Raw genomic sequence first — 18,998 nt, forward strand, 5'->3', positions numbered from 1 at the left:
TTCTTGCGCAAGTTTCAGTGATACTTGCCGCTTACAATTATTGTAATAAATAATTATTTAACTTTTGCTCATGTCTTTAGAAACGCTCAGAACATTACATTCAACAAAAGAGCTATTTTGAGTGCGATAAATATACTTAATAATATGTTTTTATAGTTCAATATGACCCTATTTGCCTATGAGCTGAATTAAAACTCAAATCGTGAAGGGCAATGGTGCTTTGACAGTAAATGAACAGACGGATGTGTCTGAACAAGGGTACTTACTCAATTTGCAGTCATCACTATAACATTGCTCTCTGCAGTGATATCCTGCTGTGCAGTTACTTCCTAAGAAACAGGGACGTGTGGATTTAAGTAAAAGCAAATCCAAGTGTTCAATCAGCCACACACACACACACACACACACACACACACACACACACACACACACACACACACACACACACACACACACACATACACACACACTCACAAACACACACACAGAAAGACAGAGACATAGACAGAGATAGGGGGTTAGTTAATTGGGAATTAGTTAGTTACCTAATGCCAGAGATGGCACGAAATGTTTGTCCAAAAACGTTTTGGATTTATTAGCATTTGCACTGTGCTTGCATTTTTTTAATTTTTTACGTTTAGTCAAGTTTTGAATAAATGTTTAAACATAGACTGGGAATCGAAACGTAGGTGTGGTGTGTGTATGTAAGCCTATGCATGTACGTGTATGTATGTATGTATGTATGTATGTATGTATGTATGTATGTATGTATGTATGTATGTATGTATGTATGTATGTATGTATGTATGTATGTATGTATGTATGTATGTATGTATGTATATATGTATGTATGCATGCATGCATGCATGCATGTATGTATGTATGTATGTATGTATGTATGTATGTATGTGTGTGCGTGTTTGTGTGTGTGTAAGACGTAAGACGTAAGACATTTTATTGATTAAACACACAAGGTTCATTTCAACGGGGAGGGAGGGGGGGTCAGTAATACATGCCGTGTGTTTGTATTTATGGACAATCACCCGGTTTTATCTCTTTCTCTCTAACATATATACTCACACGAACGCACGCAATCTCTCACTCTCTCTCTCTCTCACTCTCTTTCTCTTAAACATAAAGACATATCCAGCGCATGAATTAACAATATGGATAGGTGCAACGACAAACAAGTTTACAGTGCTAACATACATTATCGGCTTTCAATCATGTTCTATCGTTCCACGGCACAGACTCTCTCTCTCTCTTTCTCTCTCTTTCTAACCTACAAACATTTCCAGCGCATAAATCAACAATTTGAATAGGTACAACATCAACACAGGTGTACTACACCAGCATACATTATTTGCAATCAAACCTGCTCTAACATTCAACGGCACAAACTATGTATAACACATCGCCGTCTCGTTCACCTGTTCCACATTGGGTAACTAGTCCAAACAACTTTTTCTTTTTTGAAAAACACGATATAAGAATCTGGCCACATGCACCACTGAATCTCCTTTATCTACAGACATAACACGTCTAATACTGTTCGCATCTTCACTCTGGGTTTTTTCTCTTAGTATTTTGACATCAAGTCTATAATCACAATATCCTTTGCATACAAACAATACATGTTTCTCGTCTTCCACGTCCTCTCTGCATACAGGGCAAATCAAAAGGCCCGGTACAACGTCAGTTCGATAGCGACATTTGTGAGTGTTTATGGGTGAAATACCAAATCGAAATTGTATGTATGCATCTCGAAAACAGCGGAGCTGAATATGGTCTATATATATACACTTCGGCGCGAATTTCTTGTTTAAAGAGCGAATAAAATTCAAATCGCTCCGAGTTCATGATGCTGTCGTGCCAGTCTTGCTGGAAGCAATCAAACAATCGTTGTCTGAATACTGCTATAAATCGATTCAGATCGCCTACACCTTGTTGCAGCCAGACATCTCCAAAGCCGTACATGCATAACATTTCTTTCAAATAATGAGACCATGTTTTCTTGCCATAACCCTGTGAATGTTTCATCATGTCATATGCTTTCCTTGGGAGTCTTTCGCTTGGCAAATGTAACACTCTCAGCCAATACTTAATACAGCGAACCGACGAAGTAACATAAAGTGGATAGCGGCCTAAGTCACCATATACCATCTTGTTTGGTGTTTGTCGTCCAACACACAAAAACTTCTTGCATGCAAACAAATGGGCTTTCTCAAGAGCTTCAAACCTTTGGAATCCCCACAGCTCAGATCCATACATTAAGATCGGGAGGACCTGTGCGTCATATATTTTAAAAAATACGCTTCTAGGTATGTTGCCTAGCCTCCACAAACATCTTAGGATTTGGCCAGTCCTTATCTTTGCCTTTGAGGCCAGATCGCTGACCATTAGCGTCAATGACAATTTTGTGGTGAAATTTAGCCCCAAGTACTTGTAACTGTTCACCACCTCTATGTCCTCGTTTCCGTACTTCCAGGCTTCATTTGCTGCCAAAAATCCTCCTTTTCTAAAACATGTATGTATGTGTGTGCGTGTTTGTGTGTGTGTGTGTGTGTGTGTGTGTGTGTGTGTGTGTGTATGTGTGTGTGTGTGTGTGTGTGTGTGTGTGTGTGTGTGTGTGTGTGTGTGGAGCGATTTAGATAACAAAACAGCTGGACCGAGTTCCTGAGTATGATATCCCCAGGTTGTTTTTCCTTTTTCTTGATAAATATCTTTGATGACGTAATATCCGACTTTTAGTGAAAGTTGAGACCGTACTGTCACGCTATCATTTTTCAACCAAATTGGTTGACATTTTAGTCAAGCAATCTTTGACGTAGTTCGGGCTGTGGAGTTGCATTGCAGCTCGGAAGTTTAAACATTAGTTCATTAGTTTGCTCATGAAAGTTGTTATTAAAAAGTTTTGCAAACAGATTTGAAATTGATTGCATTGTAATCTTCACCAAATTCTGAATCTAAAAATAAATACATATGTCATGTTTACTCTTAAAATGTGATCACAAATAACGAAATAAGGTTACATTTTTCAACAAATAAGATTGAAGAAATATCGATCCAAAAATGATTTCATCTGATTTGTTATCATTTCCAATTATCAAAAAAGCATATAGATATGATATGTTGTATTCAAAACAAGCTCAGAAAGTTAAAAAGAATACAGAAAATCGCGCTTTCCTGCTTACCGCAATTCGCTTTACTGGCTTGTCAATTTTACTTCGTGTTGCACCGGAAAAGTGAGCGATTTCCTTGCCGCGTGGATTGACAAAACTCTTATGTCTTGGTGAAAAAATGTAGTGCGTTCAGTTTCATTCTGTGAGCCCGACAGATCGACTAAAATGTTTAATTTCGTCTCACGCGACTTGGTATCTTGGCGCTTTACACAGAACTATGCTGGGGGGCAAGCGAATGTCACCAACCACTTACAAACTACTCCACTTTTTCTGAGGATTTGTATCAAATACCTTGACATAGAATTAAATAGCTTGCCAAAAAACCAAAGTGGTTTTTTCCATGCCATCTCTTATTACAAAAGTAGGTAAGTAAGTAAGTAAGTAAGTAAGTAAGTAGGTAAGTATAGTAAGTAAGTAATGATCAGGATATCTATATGGCGCAAATGCTGATACAGTGTGTGTAAGCGCCTCACAAAACGAACATAAATAAATTATTCTGCACACAATTCAAAATTAAATAATAATAAACATTGAAAGAAACTAATACAATTTATAAAGTTTTCAATGCAGATTCATGAATTTTAAAATATAAAGCACACAAGTAAAAACAGTTACTGTAAGTAAGTAAGTAAATAAGTAAGTAAGTAAGTAAGTAAGTAAGTAAGTATGCTTAGTTAGTTTATTCGGTAGTTATAGTTAAACTAGTTAGTTTGTTCCTTCGTTCCGCCCTTCGTTCGTTCGTTCGTTCGTTCGTTGATTAGTTAATTGACACTGTGTTAACGCAAAGCTTAATTACCTGTTTGAGATAGAACATTTTGTCCAAGTGTAAAAACACACAGCAGAAAGAAAGAAGTGGTGTACGATCCAAACAACGACATGGCTGTGATGTCTGCTTCGGCACGATGTCTTCACGAAATGAACTCCCTGAACAGGCGCACACGATTTATATACCCCTGTTTTCAATAGCATTTTACTTCCTGTTGCATCGCAATATTACTTCGTTCCTGCACTCGCAATACATAGAAGGCAGCGAGATATTAATCGTGTTTTCAATATCTGATTGATGCGTGTGATTGTGCTGAACCATTGTGTGTGTGTGTGTGTGTGTGTGTGTGTGTGTGTGTGTGTGTGTGTGTGCGTGCGTGCGTGTGTGTGTGTGTGTGTGTGTGTGTGTGTGTGTGTGTGTGTAAAATGACACACTGACCTTTTAATGCAATGAAACAACATACCCCTATCACGAAAACGGAACGACTTGGAAAAAGCAAGGGCAGTTTGATAGCTACAATATGATGTTTCTGCCAGGCACGTGGTTCAGAGTGTTGCAGTGTCTCACCACAACATCATCGGACTGAAGGAATGGCTTCAAGCAAATGGCAAAGTACATGCAGTAACGACAATGTAATGGTCGGCCTACAGTTACCACAGCAATGAAGGATCGCCTTATCCAAATGAAGGTCATGCAGCAAGAAAGGTTACTGAAAAGGCAGCAGGCATCGACCATGAGCTGCCACCACACACTGTTGTCAGTTTAAATCAAAGTGTTACAAACTGCTTACACGCTTTCAACTTGAGTGAAAGACGCCCAGTCCGCAAAATAACATTGACTGCCAACCATCCAGCTGCCGACCGTGCCTGGTACACTCAACATGTGAGATGGTTACGTCATCGTTGAGCTCAATTCTTGTTTACATATGGGCCCCGCCTCTTCTTGGATCCTGCTGATGGAGGCATCCATAGACCATTTATCCTGGACCGCCAACTAGCTCTCTCTCCGCTCTTTCTCTCTATTACGAGGTAGCGGCCCTCGCATCATAGGAACGAAGAGAGGTACAGAAAAGCGTGCTATCCTTCTCAGCGCAACTACTACCCCGCTCTTCTTGGCCTTTCAGAAATCAGGGGGATGTCATATCCGGTGTCGATTGTAAACATGGACGAAATTGCCGAGGTAAGTTCTGAAAATGCTAAAATAAACTCAGCTAAAGTGCATATGGAACATGTTTTTCGATGAGTTTTGTTAAGTTTAGTTTGGAGTTTTGGAAAATCCAGTTCATTGTCACCTCCCATTGTCACAAATAACTGGAGCGTGCTTTCTTTTCACTGTCTTTCAAACCGGACGCTAAGCTACCCTGTGAAAGTCGTGCGTCGTAACCTCGAAGGGTCACGTGACGAGTTGGCGGTCCAGGCTATTTGGTCTATGAGGCATCAGAGTCTCGAGGCGTCGTAGAGAGCGCTTTGCAGATGGCGCTGTCCCAGAACACAATCGTTTGATGGGGGGTCTGTGATGGTCCGGGGAGAGATCACCTTACGTCGTAGGGCATCTCACTACATATTAGTCGGAGATTAACTAGTGATCGCTTCCAGGATAAGATTTTGCAGTTTTTTGTTGTAAAAGATATTACTGTTGTGATTTTTGAAATCAGAGGGATGTCTAGAGTAACAAGCTCTAGCGTTGTTTTTGCCGACATGTTTAACGTGACATTTTCTGAAAGCAGTCCTCAATTCTTACATAAAACAATACAGACAACATTAAATTAGTTAACCTTGTCATGTGGTCCTTAACTTTGTTTGTCGGGTGTACGTGTAGGTGAGTGGTGCGAGTCTCTTCTCCCCCTATAAACTTCGTTCTTGTCAAGGCCGATTTTTCGCAATCATTCGCGTCAAAAATCGTTGTGGCAAAATCATAGTTACTCGTACGCGTTGTGGTTCGTCAAAATATTCGTGATAGTGGGACCTTGGCTTGAAAAGCCCCGGTCCCACTGTGACGAATTTTGACGGCGAACTACGATTTGGGATTCGTGGAGAAAATCGCCGAGGTCGTTGTGGTTCGTATTACATCGTTTTTGTTTGGTCGATTTTTCGCAATCATTCGTGGCAAACATCGTTGTGGCTCGCCAACATATCCGTGATAGTGGGACCTTAAGCCTACGTTTCACGGTCACGAATTTTGACGGCGAACTACAACGAATTAGGATTCGTTGAAAAAATCGCCGAGGTCGTTGTGGTTCGTATTACTTCGTTCTTGTTCGGCAAAAAAAACATCGTTGTGCATCGCAGAGATCTGCAGAGATCGTGGAGTCGCGACGACAGTTTTGAAATGTTTGAAACTGTTGTGGCGCCGCAACGAATTGATGACTTTCGTTGTATGATGTCGTTGTGTATTCGTGTTTATCCCATGACCTGCCTCTTTGTCTCTGTTAGTTGAGGAAGTGATTATTCTGCGTATTACATGGGTATTTTCATGATAATCGGGGCACTACTTCCAGTGTAAAATAATTTCGGTCGCACCAAAAAATATATTTCTCTCTAAACACGATTCGTCGCCTTTGTAAAACGTACTGATTAGAAACACCTTATTATTTTTTTTAATATAAATGACGAAATGCCATTCAAACTATAACTGTCCACTTGCTCAACTGACTAGGACAACAATGTCACATTATATTTTACCAAATATTTACATAATTAAACCAAAACAAGTCGCGTAAGGCGAAAATACAACATTTAGTCAAGCTCAGTCGAACTCACAGAATGAAACTGAACGCATTGCATTTTTTCCGCAAGACCGTACACTCGTAGCATCGTCTGTCCACCGCTCGTGGCAAAGGCAGTGAAATTAACAATCCAGAAAAGCGCGGTAGCGGTTGCGCTGAGGAGGATAGCACGCTTTTCTATATCTCTATTATTTTTAACTCTCTGAACGTGTTTTTAATAATTCATATCTATATGTTTTTGGAATCAGGAACCGACAAGGAATAAGATGAAATTGTTTTTAAATCGACTTTGAAAATTTAATTTTAATCATAATTTTTATATTTTTAATTTTCAGAGTTTGTTTTTAATCCAAATATAACATATTTTTTATGTTTTTTGAATCAGAAAATGACGAAGAATAATATAAACGTAAATTTGGATCGTTTTATAAAAAAGTAATTTTAATTACAATTTTCAGATTTTTGATGACCAAAGTCATTAATTAATTTTTAAGCCACCAAGCTGAAATACAATACCAAAGTCCGGCCTTTGTCGAAGATTGCTTTACAAAAATGTGAATCAATTTGATTAAAAAATGAGGGTGTGACAGTGCCGCCTCAACTTTTACAAAAAGCCGGATATGACGTCATCAAAAAAATGAAAAAAGCGTCCGGGGATGTATGACTACTGAATGACATTTGCTAGTCATTTAAACACATGAGAAACAAGAAATTCATCCGAGGTAGGAAAAACACCCCCGTTGGTCAAAGGAAAATAACCATTCTCACTGCCACCAACTGAGAAGGTTATTTCCCTTTGACCATTAATATGTTCCTCTATAAGTCCTTGTAGAATCTTAATCCACCAATAACTCCCTAACCGTGTGTTTGACTGGTCCCAATTTTTGTAAGGACCGTCTCAGGAATGTATAAAACCTGTTCACCAAGTTTGGTGACGATCGGTCCGTTCATTCTTGAGATCTATATGCGAACACAAACACACAAACACATCGACCGAATCCTATACACACCCCTATACCGGGGGTGTAAAAATTGGAACGTTCAGGCTGTTTGCTATTGACAGCGGTTATCGCTTAATGCCTCTCAAAACATGCTGCGGTCACGGACTGGACATGGCTCTCGCACTGCAATCCTCAAAAAATATATTTGATCGTGTTAACAGGAATAGCAAACGTAAAATAGTGATTGTATTTATGTGAAAGTGTGGCAGTATTTGTAACAATTATTTGTCTGTGCGCTTGCAAAGTCATGATTTTTTTGTAATGTAAACCTATAAACCTGTGACACGTTTTATAACATGTTCCGGAAGATTGCTTAGCATCTCAACAAATACCTGTAACGATGCGTTATTTTATCAGACGTAGGTCTCGTATATAGACTTGAGATCCTGACAGTGTCGAATCAATTCATCCAGGCGTTTCTGAAATATAGCGATTTTTGTCATGGTACCCCTCAAAATGGACGCAAAAACCTCTCGTTTTCTACTGCTCATGCACTCCACACCTGCATCAGTAGAAACTACATAACACAAGAGATACGCAAGACAGTAAATCAAAACAACCTGTTCTGGATAGTTACATGATTTTGCTTTCTCCTCGTTTGTAAAAGTTGCCAAGTTAAGCCTATTCTGAATTTGTGTCCATTTTTTGTTTTGGTACCTGACGTTATTGTCAGGTCGATTTTGGAGGTACCCTGACTTCGGCGGCGTTCACGTGATACCTACAACCGAAATCTTTGATCTGAAAAATGTGTGGCAGATATAGCCCAGTAATCAATCAAGGCATAAAGTTTGAATGATATGACACGGCAATGAATGTTTTAGTTGGGGTACGAAAATGGGTGCAATATGGGTGTTTTCCTAAGTTTACAACGATTTCAGATTCGTGAAGAAAATCGCCGAGGTCGTTGTGGTTCGTATTACTTCGTTTTTGTTTGGCCGATTTTTCGCAATCCTTCGTGGCAAACATCGTTGTGGCTCGCCAAAATATTCGTGATAGTGGGACCTTGGCTCCAAGTGTGGAGACTAATAATAAAAGGCTGCATGTGTTTCACAGGTACCGCAATAAATTACTTCTTAAGTAGTCAACGCCAATACGGACCAACGTATATCGAGTGCATCCAGGCGTAACATAGGATAGAAGCATCTGTTCACATGAAAACATACGAACAATCTTTTACCCGGCTGCTCCATATTAAATTAAAGTGTTTTTATTGACGTTGCTGTTCTTGTTGCTGTTTGCGTTTGTTATTTTGTGTCCGTTATTTGTTGTTGTTGTTGTTGTTGTTGTTGTACAATACGTCTCAAAGGTTGATTAAAATACAAGTTAGGATAGAATTCCAATGAACAATTTTCTTTCTGTTTGTGTGTTCGTTTGTCTGTTTCTTAGCTGAACCAATGATCATCATTGTCTGAAGTCCAATATTTCTACCTGTGGCTTGTCGACCTTTTTTCTCGTGTCAGTGTCAGCCATTCACTTCCTGTGTTAGATGCCGTCAGAGAAAGGAGACGGCAAAAAGCAGAAGTTCCCTTTGGTGCCTTTTCCATAACAAACATCAACGACTTTTTGTTGTCTTTTCAGACGCATATAGAAAGAATGGAAGGTCGTTGATCCCGTACCTCCCTGAACCCTGCTTATCCCATAGAAGACTCCCGAAGTGCGGTGACACAAATAATGGCTTTGCTTTACTTTCAAAGAGTTCGTGTCTTGGAATCAAAATAACAAACAACACCTGTGCACCTTGTAAAACCGAGTTACTTCCTGGTTGTTTGATTGCTTTGTTTATGGGCTGAGACTCCCACGGCTTTTACGTGAATGACCGTTTTTACCCCGCCATTTAGGCAGCCACACGCCGCTTTCGGGGGAAGCATCCTAGGTATTTTCGCGTTTCTATAACCCACCTAACTCTGTCATGGATTACATGATATTTTCCGCGCGCCCTTGGTCTTATGCGTGTGTGTACACACACAGGGGAGTAAGGCATGAGCTTTCTGATTAAGAGGCCGATGTCTTATCCACTGGGCAACGGCGCCCGTCACTTCCTGGTCGCTTAAGAATATCCGTGGAATAGATATTAAATGATTTACTTATAGTCACGAATACCAACGAACAACATGCCGCGAGATTAGGGTGGGGGCTTAGTTGGTTCTTTGCCATAATAATTCACTTTACATTTGGCAACTGTTTAAGTGGTGGCATCACTGATCGGCGCAATAGGGTTGAAATTTACAACGTCTTTATTTCGTGTTTTATATGGCATGGTGATTTTAAAGCCACCCTTCACCTCCCGTAAACCATCATTCTGTTTCTGACGACTAATTTAACTCCTCGAGAATTTACATGCAGTACAAGCTCACTTCCATTTAAACGCTTACCGCTTAGGAACATCCTAGCTGCTTTCCGTTGTCATTTAATGCTGATAAATGCTATTGCAAGTGTGTTCCATAAGGTTAGAATTGCTGCATTCATTCATTACAGACTCACAAAAGCGGTCACTCCATCATTCTACTATTATTTTTGTATCGCATTTGTTTTTGTAAGTCGCTGGACAGGTTTTTGCATGCATCAATCTTTCCGACACCCACACGAAGAGTTCATTTGAGTTTAGTTGAAGGGTATTTGACAACAATAAATCATAGATTTGCTGTCAATTGAATGAAAAGATTAGTTCTTGCCATTCATCAAGAAACACATTTTTCACACAAGCGAAAAACACCATTTGATCTTAATTCCAAGACCGTATTATGAGGAATTAAATGGAAGAGCCTTAAGTCGAGAGTTTCGGGCTGGCGAACTGACTCACAGGTAACACGCCAACATATTTAGATAAAGTCGACAGCCCGGTGGTCGTTCAAACCAATAGTCCTTCAAGTTGGTTTGTTTGGTTGTGCCTTGAATAAAAAACATTTCATTAACATAGAGCAATTCCATCTCCATATAACCCTTATACTATAGGGAAATTACCATTCATTGACTTACGCTGTCACTAGTTCTCGTGTGCATATCCATTCAATCGCTATGTAATGAATCATTATGCGTTGATTTGCAAGTACCAACATGTCTAGAAACAATTAAAAGGGTGATTGAGGTTCATACGGCCGTACATTGAACGTTTGCTGTGAAAGGAAAGAAAAGTGTCAGCAATGCTTTTCGTCGCCAAAATCCTGCTTCGCTTGTTTGCTTACAAAGCCGACCACGAATGTGCATTCGAAGATGTTCTCACATTAGACAAAATCGTACCGCTGCATTCAACTCACAGACATATAGACATTGGACTGGGGTGCTTGAGGTCGAGAGCTTGAGGTTGTACGAGCTGACTCCAAGGCAACTCGTCAAAAGCTTTACAGAAAGTTGTTCGCCAATGTCAAAAGGCTTTCTATAAGAATGTTCAATTTAGCAATCGTACCTTTCATTCAACTGACGCAATCGTCCCTTAATTTGAGAGTATAGAAAACGATCATGGCAACATTTCTTGTAGTGTAAGTACAGGGGTTTTCCAAAATTGTTTTTAAGGACAGTTGTACTCCTTCCGTTTAGCCTAAATATTGATTGCTGTTAACGATCTCAATTTCACGTCCGTCATAAAACCATTTTTTTGCAGATGCAATATGACCTCCTTTCCGGAAAACCATTACTTGTGTTTTCTCTAAATGTACACACAGGTCAAGTGACTTTGATGCTTTTTCCAGATAACTGATCTGGTTTTGTAACACTGACGGGGTTGAGGCAACCAAAACAATATCATCCGCAAACAAGAGAGAACAAATGCCATCGTAACCCGGTAGTAACTGCAGTCCGTGTTTGCCCTGACTTCTAACAAAATCGACAACTTCCGAAATGAGCAGAGAAAAAAGAAAGGGGCTTAAAAGGCTGCCTTGTTTGACTCCTATGGGGCAGTGGAAAAGTTCAAATAAACTGGCTCCCCAGCGGACACAAGACTGTACTGAATAATCCATTGACTTCAGAATTCTTGTCATTTATGTTGATGTGCGTACTTTTTCCAATATGTTCCATCCTTTTTCCAGATTAACACTGTCAAAAGCTTTTTTTAAAGTCTATGAAGGCTACGCACACTTTGCCTCCTCTTCTACTGTTGAATCTCTTGTTAATAAGTGTAGTCAGAGTGAACACGTGGTCAATGGTAGACTATCCCTGTCGAAATCAAGCTTGTTCTTTGCACAGTTTTTCTTCCCGTTCTATTCACTTATATAGCCTTTTGTTCAAAATTGCTGTAAACGCTTTGCTCACCACACTCGATAGCGATATTCCACGATAGTTATCGGGATTGGTTTTGTCACCTTTCTTCAAGATTGGTATTATAACCGACTTGCATAAATCAAGTAGAAAATAACCTGATCCATATAGCTTGTTAAACAGCTTTGTGAGGAATGAGGTAACGAAATTTTCAGAATTCTTTGGCAAATACCGTCTATCCCAGCTGCTTTACCCGATTTCAACTCGTTTATTGCTTGTCGAACTTCGTGTTCAGAAATGTCCTTGTTCTTGTCTACATCAGTGATCCAATGTTCCATGTGGCTGAGGCCAACAAAAAAAATTTGTCTGTTTCTGGTAACATGGCTAAAAAAAATAGGGTCGGTAGGTCGGGATTTTTTATTATTTTTTTTTACCCCAAATGTAGACCAATAAAACTAACTTTAAAAATCGCGCAAAGAGACTGGATTCACTATACATAGAGACAAGACACTCAACACATTTACAAATCGTCAGCGGACTTTCGTTTTCACACGTTTTTGTTGTTCATTTTCTCACCCTGTCCTTTACCACCAAAAAAAACAAAAAACATTTTTGAGTTTGGAAAAAAAAAGTTTAGGGTCGGCGCCGAAATTTAGGGTCGGTCGGGTGACCAGAAACAGACAATTTTTTTTTGTTGGCCTTAACCCTTCATCGGTATTAGGGCGAGATGGGGCCGTTTGCATATTCTCCTCCAGAACATTTGGGAAATGATCTTGCCATGTGCCAATGTCTGGCTGGTCTTTTCGTTTCTGCCGTGCACTTCGTACAGTTTCCCAACATTTCTTGCTGTTTTGCTTATTATCAAAAGGTGACGGTGAACTGTTAGTTTATGTTGCATTTTCTTTTCTTTTAAGGTTGATTTATAATCCTCTCTCTTCTGGCGGTAGACCTCCTTGTCTTCAGGTAAGCCAGTGCTTTGGCTTTGGTCAAGTGCATGTCGTACTTCATGCTTATTCTTTATTTATTTATTTTATTTACGAGGATTTATATCGCGCACGTATCTCACCACACAAGGCGACTTTAGGCCAAACAAAAATATATGTTGGTTTAGGGTAACCTGACCGACCCTAGTTTTGCCTGCCGAACCTAATACTGTTTTTTTCATTTCTAAAAAAAAAAAAAAAAAAAAAAAACTGGCACATTTTGCGAACCACACCGATATTAAAAATTTTAAAAAAATCCGACCTACTTTGTGGGGTCATATTACCCTAAACCAGCATATGTTTTTGTTTGGCCTAAACATTCGCGGTCAAACCACTTGTTTGTTTCACTCTTTGAGCCGGTGCCGATCCAAACCATTAGCCTCATGCTTTCTGCTGCTTTCAAGAGAAAATTCGTAAACTTCTTTAGTCCTTCTTCAATACTGAAATCCAAGCAGTTCTGGGCGTCTTGTATCTCTTCATTGGAGTTATCTGAGTTAATCTCGTTTTGAAATGTATCAGCATTGTCCTGTCTCTATTTTAGAATTGACATCTTCTCTTACTTCCTTTTCTAACTTTTGCAGACTTTATGTTTATTTTTGAATATAGTGAGCTGCAGGGCTAGGGGCATGTGCTTTGGATCGACACGGCTACTAACTTGGAACAACAAATCAAAACGATCAATAAGTTAGTTCAAAAGAAATCAGGACTTATTTGATTACCTATTATGTTGCTGAGTTATGAAACCACTCACACACCTTCGCCCAGCTGCTTTTTCTAGGTCCCTTCATGCTACGTTTTTCTGCATGACTCTACACGCTCCGTTTTGTCAGCATGCACATGAGGGCTCATTGCAGTATTTTCTGTATGTATTATCTTTGTGTCTTTTGCATTGTATCATTTACCAATACTGAACTGTTGTTCTTTGTTTTCTTTATGTTAGTATGGGAGAGAAACATACAGAGCGGGTGTAAAGGCTGTACACTATTGAGCAGTTTTAGTGCGTTGTTGAAACACAAAACAGCATATCTTCTTCTTCTTCAGCGTTCCAGAATTTTCTGGTTACGTGTGAGCTCGTTTGCCCATTTGGGTTCCCCACACTATACTCCGAGAGCATAGTCAGCTCACTGCTGGCAAACAATGTAGTTTGCACCGTTTGGAACAGTGTGTCATCTAGGTGTTGTCAAAAGCATGCCGTTCGTCAATGTATGGCACCCAGGCGTTAGCGCCGATAGGACAGCGTTCATGTGTTGGCAAGGCTAGTGTTATTGAATTGTAAAAGTGGTGCTATTTTGAAATGTTAACATAAACGTTACAGCTTTCAGATTTTGGCAAACAGTACAAAGCGCTCACATACATGTCACACCGACGAAGGCCTGGCATTTAGTTGTCAAAATAAATGTAGCGTTGGCAAGAAAATGCATGACACAGGTAAAAATATAAAGTTCAGGTGTTGGCATAGGTGTATGACACTGGTGATAACAATTATGGCACTCTGGTTTTGGCTTGATTATGCCCTTTTTCAGGTGGTGCAAAAACAATGGTGGTGTTATCGAATTAAGAAAGTATTCATTTTCAAGAGTGAGAGCAGATGTCAACACTCTAAGATGATCACTAGTAGTGTAGAAGTAGATATGATGGCGTTCATGTATTGGTGTAGATATCAGCACATTCAAATATAGGTTTCGATATATGATGACATGCATGTGTTGACCTAGATATGCCATTCAGGTGTTGTGTAGATATGATGGTATTTAGGTATTGGCGTGGATATGATGGTATTCAGGTATTGGGAAAGATAATGATCGATCAATCAATCAATCAATCAATATGAGGCTTATATCGCGCGTATTCCGTGGGTACAGTTCTAAGCGCAGGGATTTTATTTTTATTTTTTATATCCCGCACATAATTATTCAAGGCGCAGGGATTTATTTATGCCGTGTGAGATGGAATTTTTTTACACAATACATCACGCATTCACATCGGCCAGCAGATCGCAGCCATTTTGGCGCATATCCTACTTTTCACGGCCTATTATTCCAAGTCACACGGGTATTTTGGTGGACATTTTTATCTATGCCTATACAATTTTGCCAGGAAAGACCCTTTTGTCAATCGTGGGATCTTTAACGTGCACACCCCAATGTAGTGTACACGAAGGGACCTCGGTTTTTCGTCTCATCCGAAAGACTAGCACTTGAACCCAGGAAAGGGGGGAGAAAATTGCTAACCCCCTGACCCAGGGTCGAACTTGCAACCTCTCGCTTCCGAGCGCAAGTGCGTTACCACTCGGCCCCCCAGTCCATGATGACATTCAGGTGTTGGTTCAGATATGATGACATGCGCGTATTGGCGTATAATTATATGTCATACAGGTATTGGTTTATATTTGATGGCCTTCGGGTATTGGAGTAGATATGATGGTATTTAGGTGTTGGTGTAAATATGACATTCAGGTGTTGGTGTAGGTATGATGACATTCAGGTGTTGGTGTAGATATGAATTATGATGACATTCAGGTGTTGGTGTAGATATGATGACATTCAGGTGTTGGTGTAGATATGATGGCATTCAGGTGTTGGTGTAGATATGATGACATTCAGGTGTTGGTGTAGATATGATGGCATTCAGGTGTTGGTGTAGATATGATGACATTCAGGTGTTGGTGTAGATATGATGACATTCAGGTGTTGGTGTAGATATGATGGCATTCAGGTGTTGGTGTAGATATGATGACATTCAGGTGTTGGTGTAGATATGATAACATCCAGGTGTTGGTGTATATATGACGGCATTCAGGTGTTGGCGTAGATATGATGACATTCCACTGTTGGCGTAGATATGATGAAATTCAGGTATAGCATAGACAGGATAACATTTATGTGTTGGCGTAGATACTCATGTCTCGGTGCCTCTGCTGAGCGACCTCGTAACAGTAGCGGTACTGTGCCTGAAAATGTGTAGAAGAGGTAGTCGTTTGAAAATATACGATTTAATCTTCCATCTACATAATAATTATGTTTAGAAAAGACAGTTCAGCTTGAATAAAACAAAAAGGATTCCAATGGAAGAAAACCTCCTCATCAGCACGTTCAAAGAACATTAACAGAGAGGACACACGGAATGACTTGACATAGCCAATGCACGTACACTTTATTACAATCCATAATCAACACAACACTAGTTGTATGTTTTCCACATGATCAATCAACAAACGTTAAAGAGAAATACAATTTCAAATAAATGTTTTCACGAACCAATGACGTGACAGCGCTAGGTCTGACGTTCTGCACGTGCCTGACAGTCATGTAGACGTCAATCTCGCGGTCATACGTCATGTGGTTGATGACGTCACACAGAGCACTGAACAGACCGCTCTTTCCCACCCCATCACTGACACAAGAACAATCAAGATGCAGATGATGCAGTGTGACAGATGTTACCGTACAATATACAGGTAAACTTACGACAGTCAGGAACATTTGTGAACCACATCAATTTCATAAAATTAATACGTTGCATTAATTTTGAATTGGTAACACAGAAGTAGCTAAATATTTCAGTTTCATAAATGCAATGCTTCTTAGATAAACCTTTGTTCCTAATATGATAGCGTCTTGTATTTCATAATTCAATGCAATCATGTGCAAAGTCAGTTTAAAGGCACACTCCTTCCCGTGCTTACCATATGTGACCCTCCACCACGGAATGAGTCGCATGTCACCTTTGCATGATTGCATGATTTTCATATTTGTACATTTTCTTAAAGAGTTGTTTATGCTCTATTAAGTGGTGAAAACCGTTTTAAAAAAGAGCAAACCCTGTGTGAGTTATAAGCCTGTGACTAAGGTGACCCTCACACTGTTACCAGACACTCCCCGGACTTATATTAAGCCTAGCGCAGAACCGCGCGAGGTGACATGCGACTCATTTCGTGGTGGAGGGTCACATATCTGGTAATGCCACGCTTTCACGTACCACTTGGACATACACCACAAGTAAACATATAAATGTTACTGCTTCCCGTGCAGAGTTGGATTTGCTGACTTTTTTGTTTAAAGCTACAATTGACCGCTGATTCATGAAGAAAAATCAATCTGTGGATGAAAATTCAGGATGCTGATTTTGAGTGTGTGTCAAAATGGTAGGACGGTCTTGTCCCCTGTAAAAGCCAGACCACACCATGTTGAGCTTTTAAAACAAACCGTGACTGCGTAACGTGGTCACTTGTATACAGTGTTAAAGTCAGAGAAAGCAACTGTATACATTCTGCAGACCTTTAATTGCGAGACTGTTATCAAACGCACTAGAATGGGGCTCGCCCGGTAGCTCAGTTGGTAAAGCACTGGACTTGTGATCCTAGAGTCACGGGTTCGAATCCGGGCCGGGATGGACACGGGTCAACTTAAAAGTGCAGACTCAGAGACGGTATCCACGTTCCACCTCCATGTCACCACCGTGGCACGGAAAATACCTCGGTCATTCTGCCATAAGTGCAGATGGCTGATGACACTTAAACACGCACACACCTGGGTTCTGCGACTCTGTTGCTGCTAGCTTTCCACTGGGAGGAAGCGAATCGAATTTCCCAGCGATGGGATAATAAAGTTATGAATATGAAGGGTAAAAAACAAATCACCAGCACTGGATGAGGAGTGTGGGGGTTTCAGCCTCCATCAGTGTGGTGGTCAGTGTGTCCACAAGTTGCAGCATGTGTGACGTGTCTCCCCCCACCTCCCCTGTCCAGCCCTCGTAGTGCAGCACTTTCAGTGACCGCGCACTGGACGTACCCTGCAATCATATCGTGGTGTTCAAAATTGATTTTAAAAGTTCTCTCTGGAACCCGCTGAGAGCGAGAGAGAGAGAGAGAGTGACTCAGACTCAGACTCAGACTCAGAACTTTATTACAAAAGGATAAAGGTTTTAGGCAATGCCTATTCTTCCAACCTGTCCTTTATACAACACATAAAGACAGACGCACATTACAAATATAAATTCAATCATATAAAATACAGAAATACATTGTACAGAATGCAACACAATGTGCATTTAAGGAATTACATAAGGAGAACTCAAAAAATTACAAAATTACATTGACATAGTTATACCTTTCATTTGGGAATAAGTTGCTCCGATGAGCTACACATCCGTTAACATTAGTACAAAATGTTTAACAAAATAACAATCGAACAAGACATTTCATTCACGAATGATGTGTGAACGTGACTGTCTCTTAAACATTTTCACTGAAGTTGCATTTCTTATCTGTTGGGGTAAGGAGTTCCAGAGAAACGCTCCCGAGAAGGCTAAGCTCGATTTGTAGAGGTCTATGCGAGGTATAGGAGGGATGATTTTTTGGGATCCATATCTTTTTGTGGCATGTTTGAAATGTGATTGCAAATATTTAGGACAGTCGTCATTTAGAATTTTATACATGAACACAGCCTTGTTTAACGTCAACTGATCTTTCAAGGGGAGGACATTCAAGAGCTTTAGTTTATCATCCGTGGACCTAATCAAATCATGCAGAATAAGTTTTGCAGCTCGGCGATGCAGGGAATTGAGTCTTTTTAAATGAACATCGCTGCAGTTATCCCAAAGTGTCGATGCGAAGTTTATATGAGGCATTATGTGGGCGTAATAGAACATTTTGAGTGCTGCAGAATCAGCGTAATGCCTTAATTTAGATAACAGGTACAAATTTTTTGATACTAGTTTGCAAATATTACTCAAATGAGTTTGCCATTTCAACTCTTGATCAATGGTAACACCCAATAATCTATGTTCCCTAACTTGCTGCACTTGAGTTGAACCAACTGACAGTTGTAATTGTAAAGGACTTAATTGGTGTTTTTGTCTCGTGGTTATCACCATACTCTTTGTTTTAATCGGATGAATGATCATTGCATTAGAAACGCACCACTCAGTGATTTCATCCACACTTGTTTGAAGAGAAAAGTTGACGGATTCCAAAGATTTTTGACTGGTGTGAACAGAAGAGTCATCCGCGAAGAACTCACATCTAACTTTTTCATCGGACACATGAAGGGGTAAATCATTTATATAAATACAGAACAAGATAGGTCCTAATACAGACCCTTGAGGGACACCACTTCTGACAAACTCATTTGACGAAGTTTTACAGTTAAT

At 40.0% G+C, this 18,998-nt stretch overlaps 2 protein-coding genes across 2 annotated transcripts in view; one reads left to right on the forward strand and one right to left on the reverse strand.

Annotated features, from left to right (window-relative positions):
- LOC138965148 (chorion peroxidase-like) overlaps window positions 1–18,998 on the forward strand; it is a 276,867-nt gene that overhangs the window by 219,628 nt on the left and 38,241 nt on the right. The window lies entirely within an intron of this gene.
- Window positions 14,727–18,998, reverse strand: part of LOC138965156 (receptor-type tyrosine-protein phosphatase alpha-like) — a 4,598-nt gene continuing 326 nt past the window's right edge. Inside the window, exons 2-4 of the mRNA XM_070337282.1 lie at window positions 17,488–17,639; window positions 16,106–16,241; window positions 14,727–15,798 (exon numbers count right to left, since the gene is read on the reverse strand). Of these exons, the coding sequence (XP_070193383.1) occupies window positions 15,727–15,798; window positions 16,106–16,241; window positions 17,488–17,639 (360 nt within the window). The 3' untranslated portion in view covers window positions 14,727–15,726. The remainder of the gene's footprint in view (window positions 15,799–16,105; window positions 16,242–17,487; window positions 17,640–18,998) is intronic.

The sequence above is a fragment of the Littorina saxatilis genome, linkage group LG4, assembly GCF_037325665.1.
Source record: "Littorina saxatilis isolate snail1 linkage group LG4, US_GU_Lsax_2.0, whole genome shotgun sequence".
In the NCBI taxonomy this organism is placed as follows: domain Eukaryota; kingdom Metazoa; phylum Mollusca; class Gastropoda; order Littorinimorpha; family Littorinidae; genus Littorina; species Littorina saxatilis.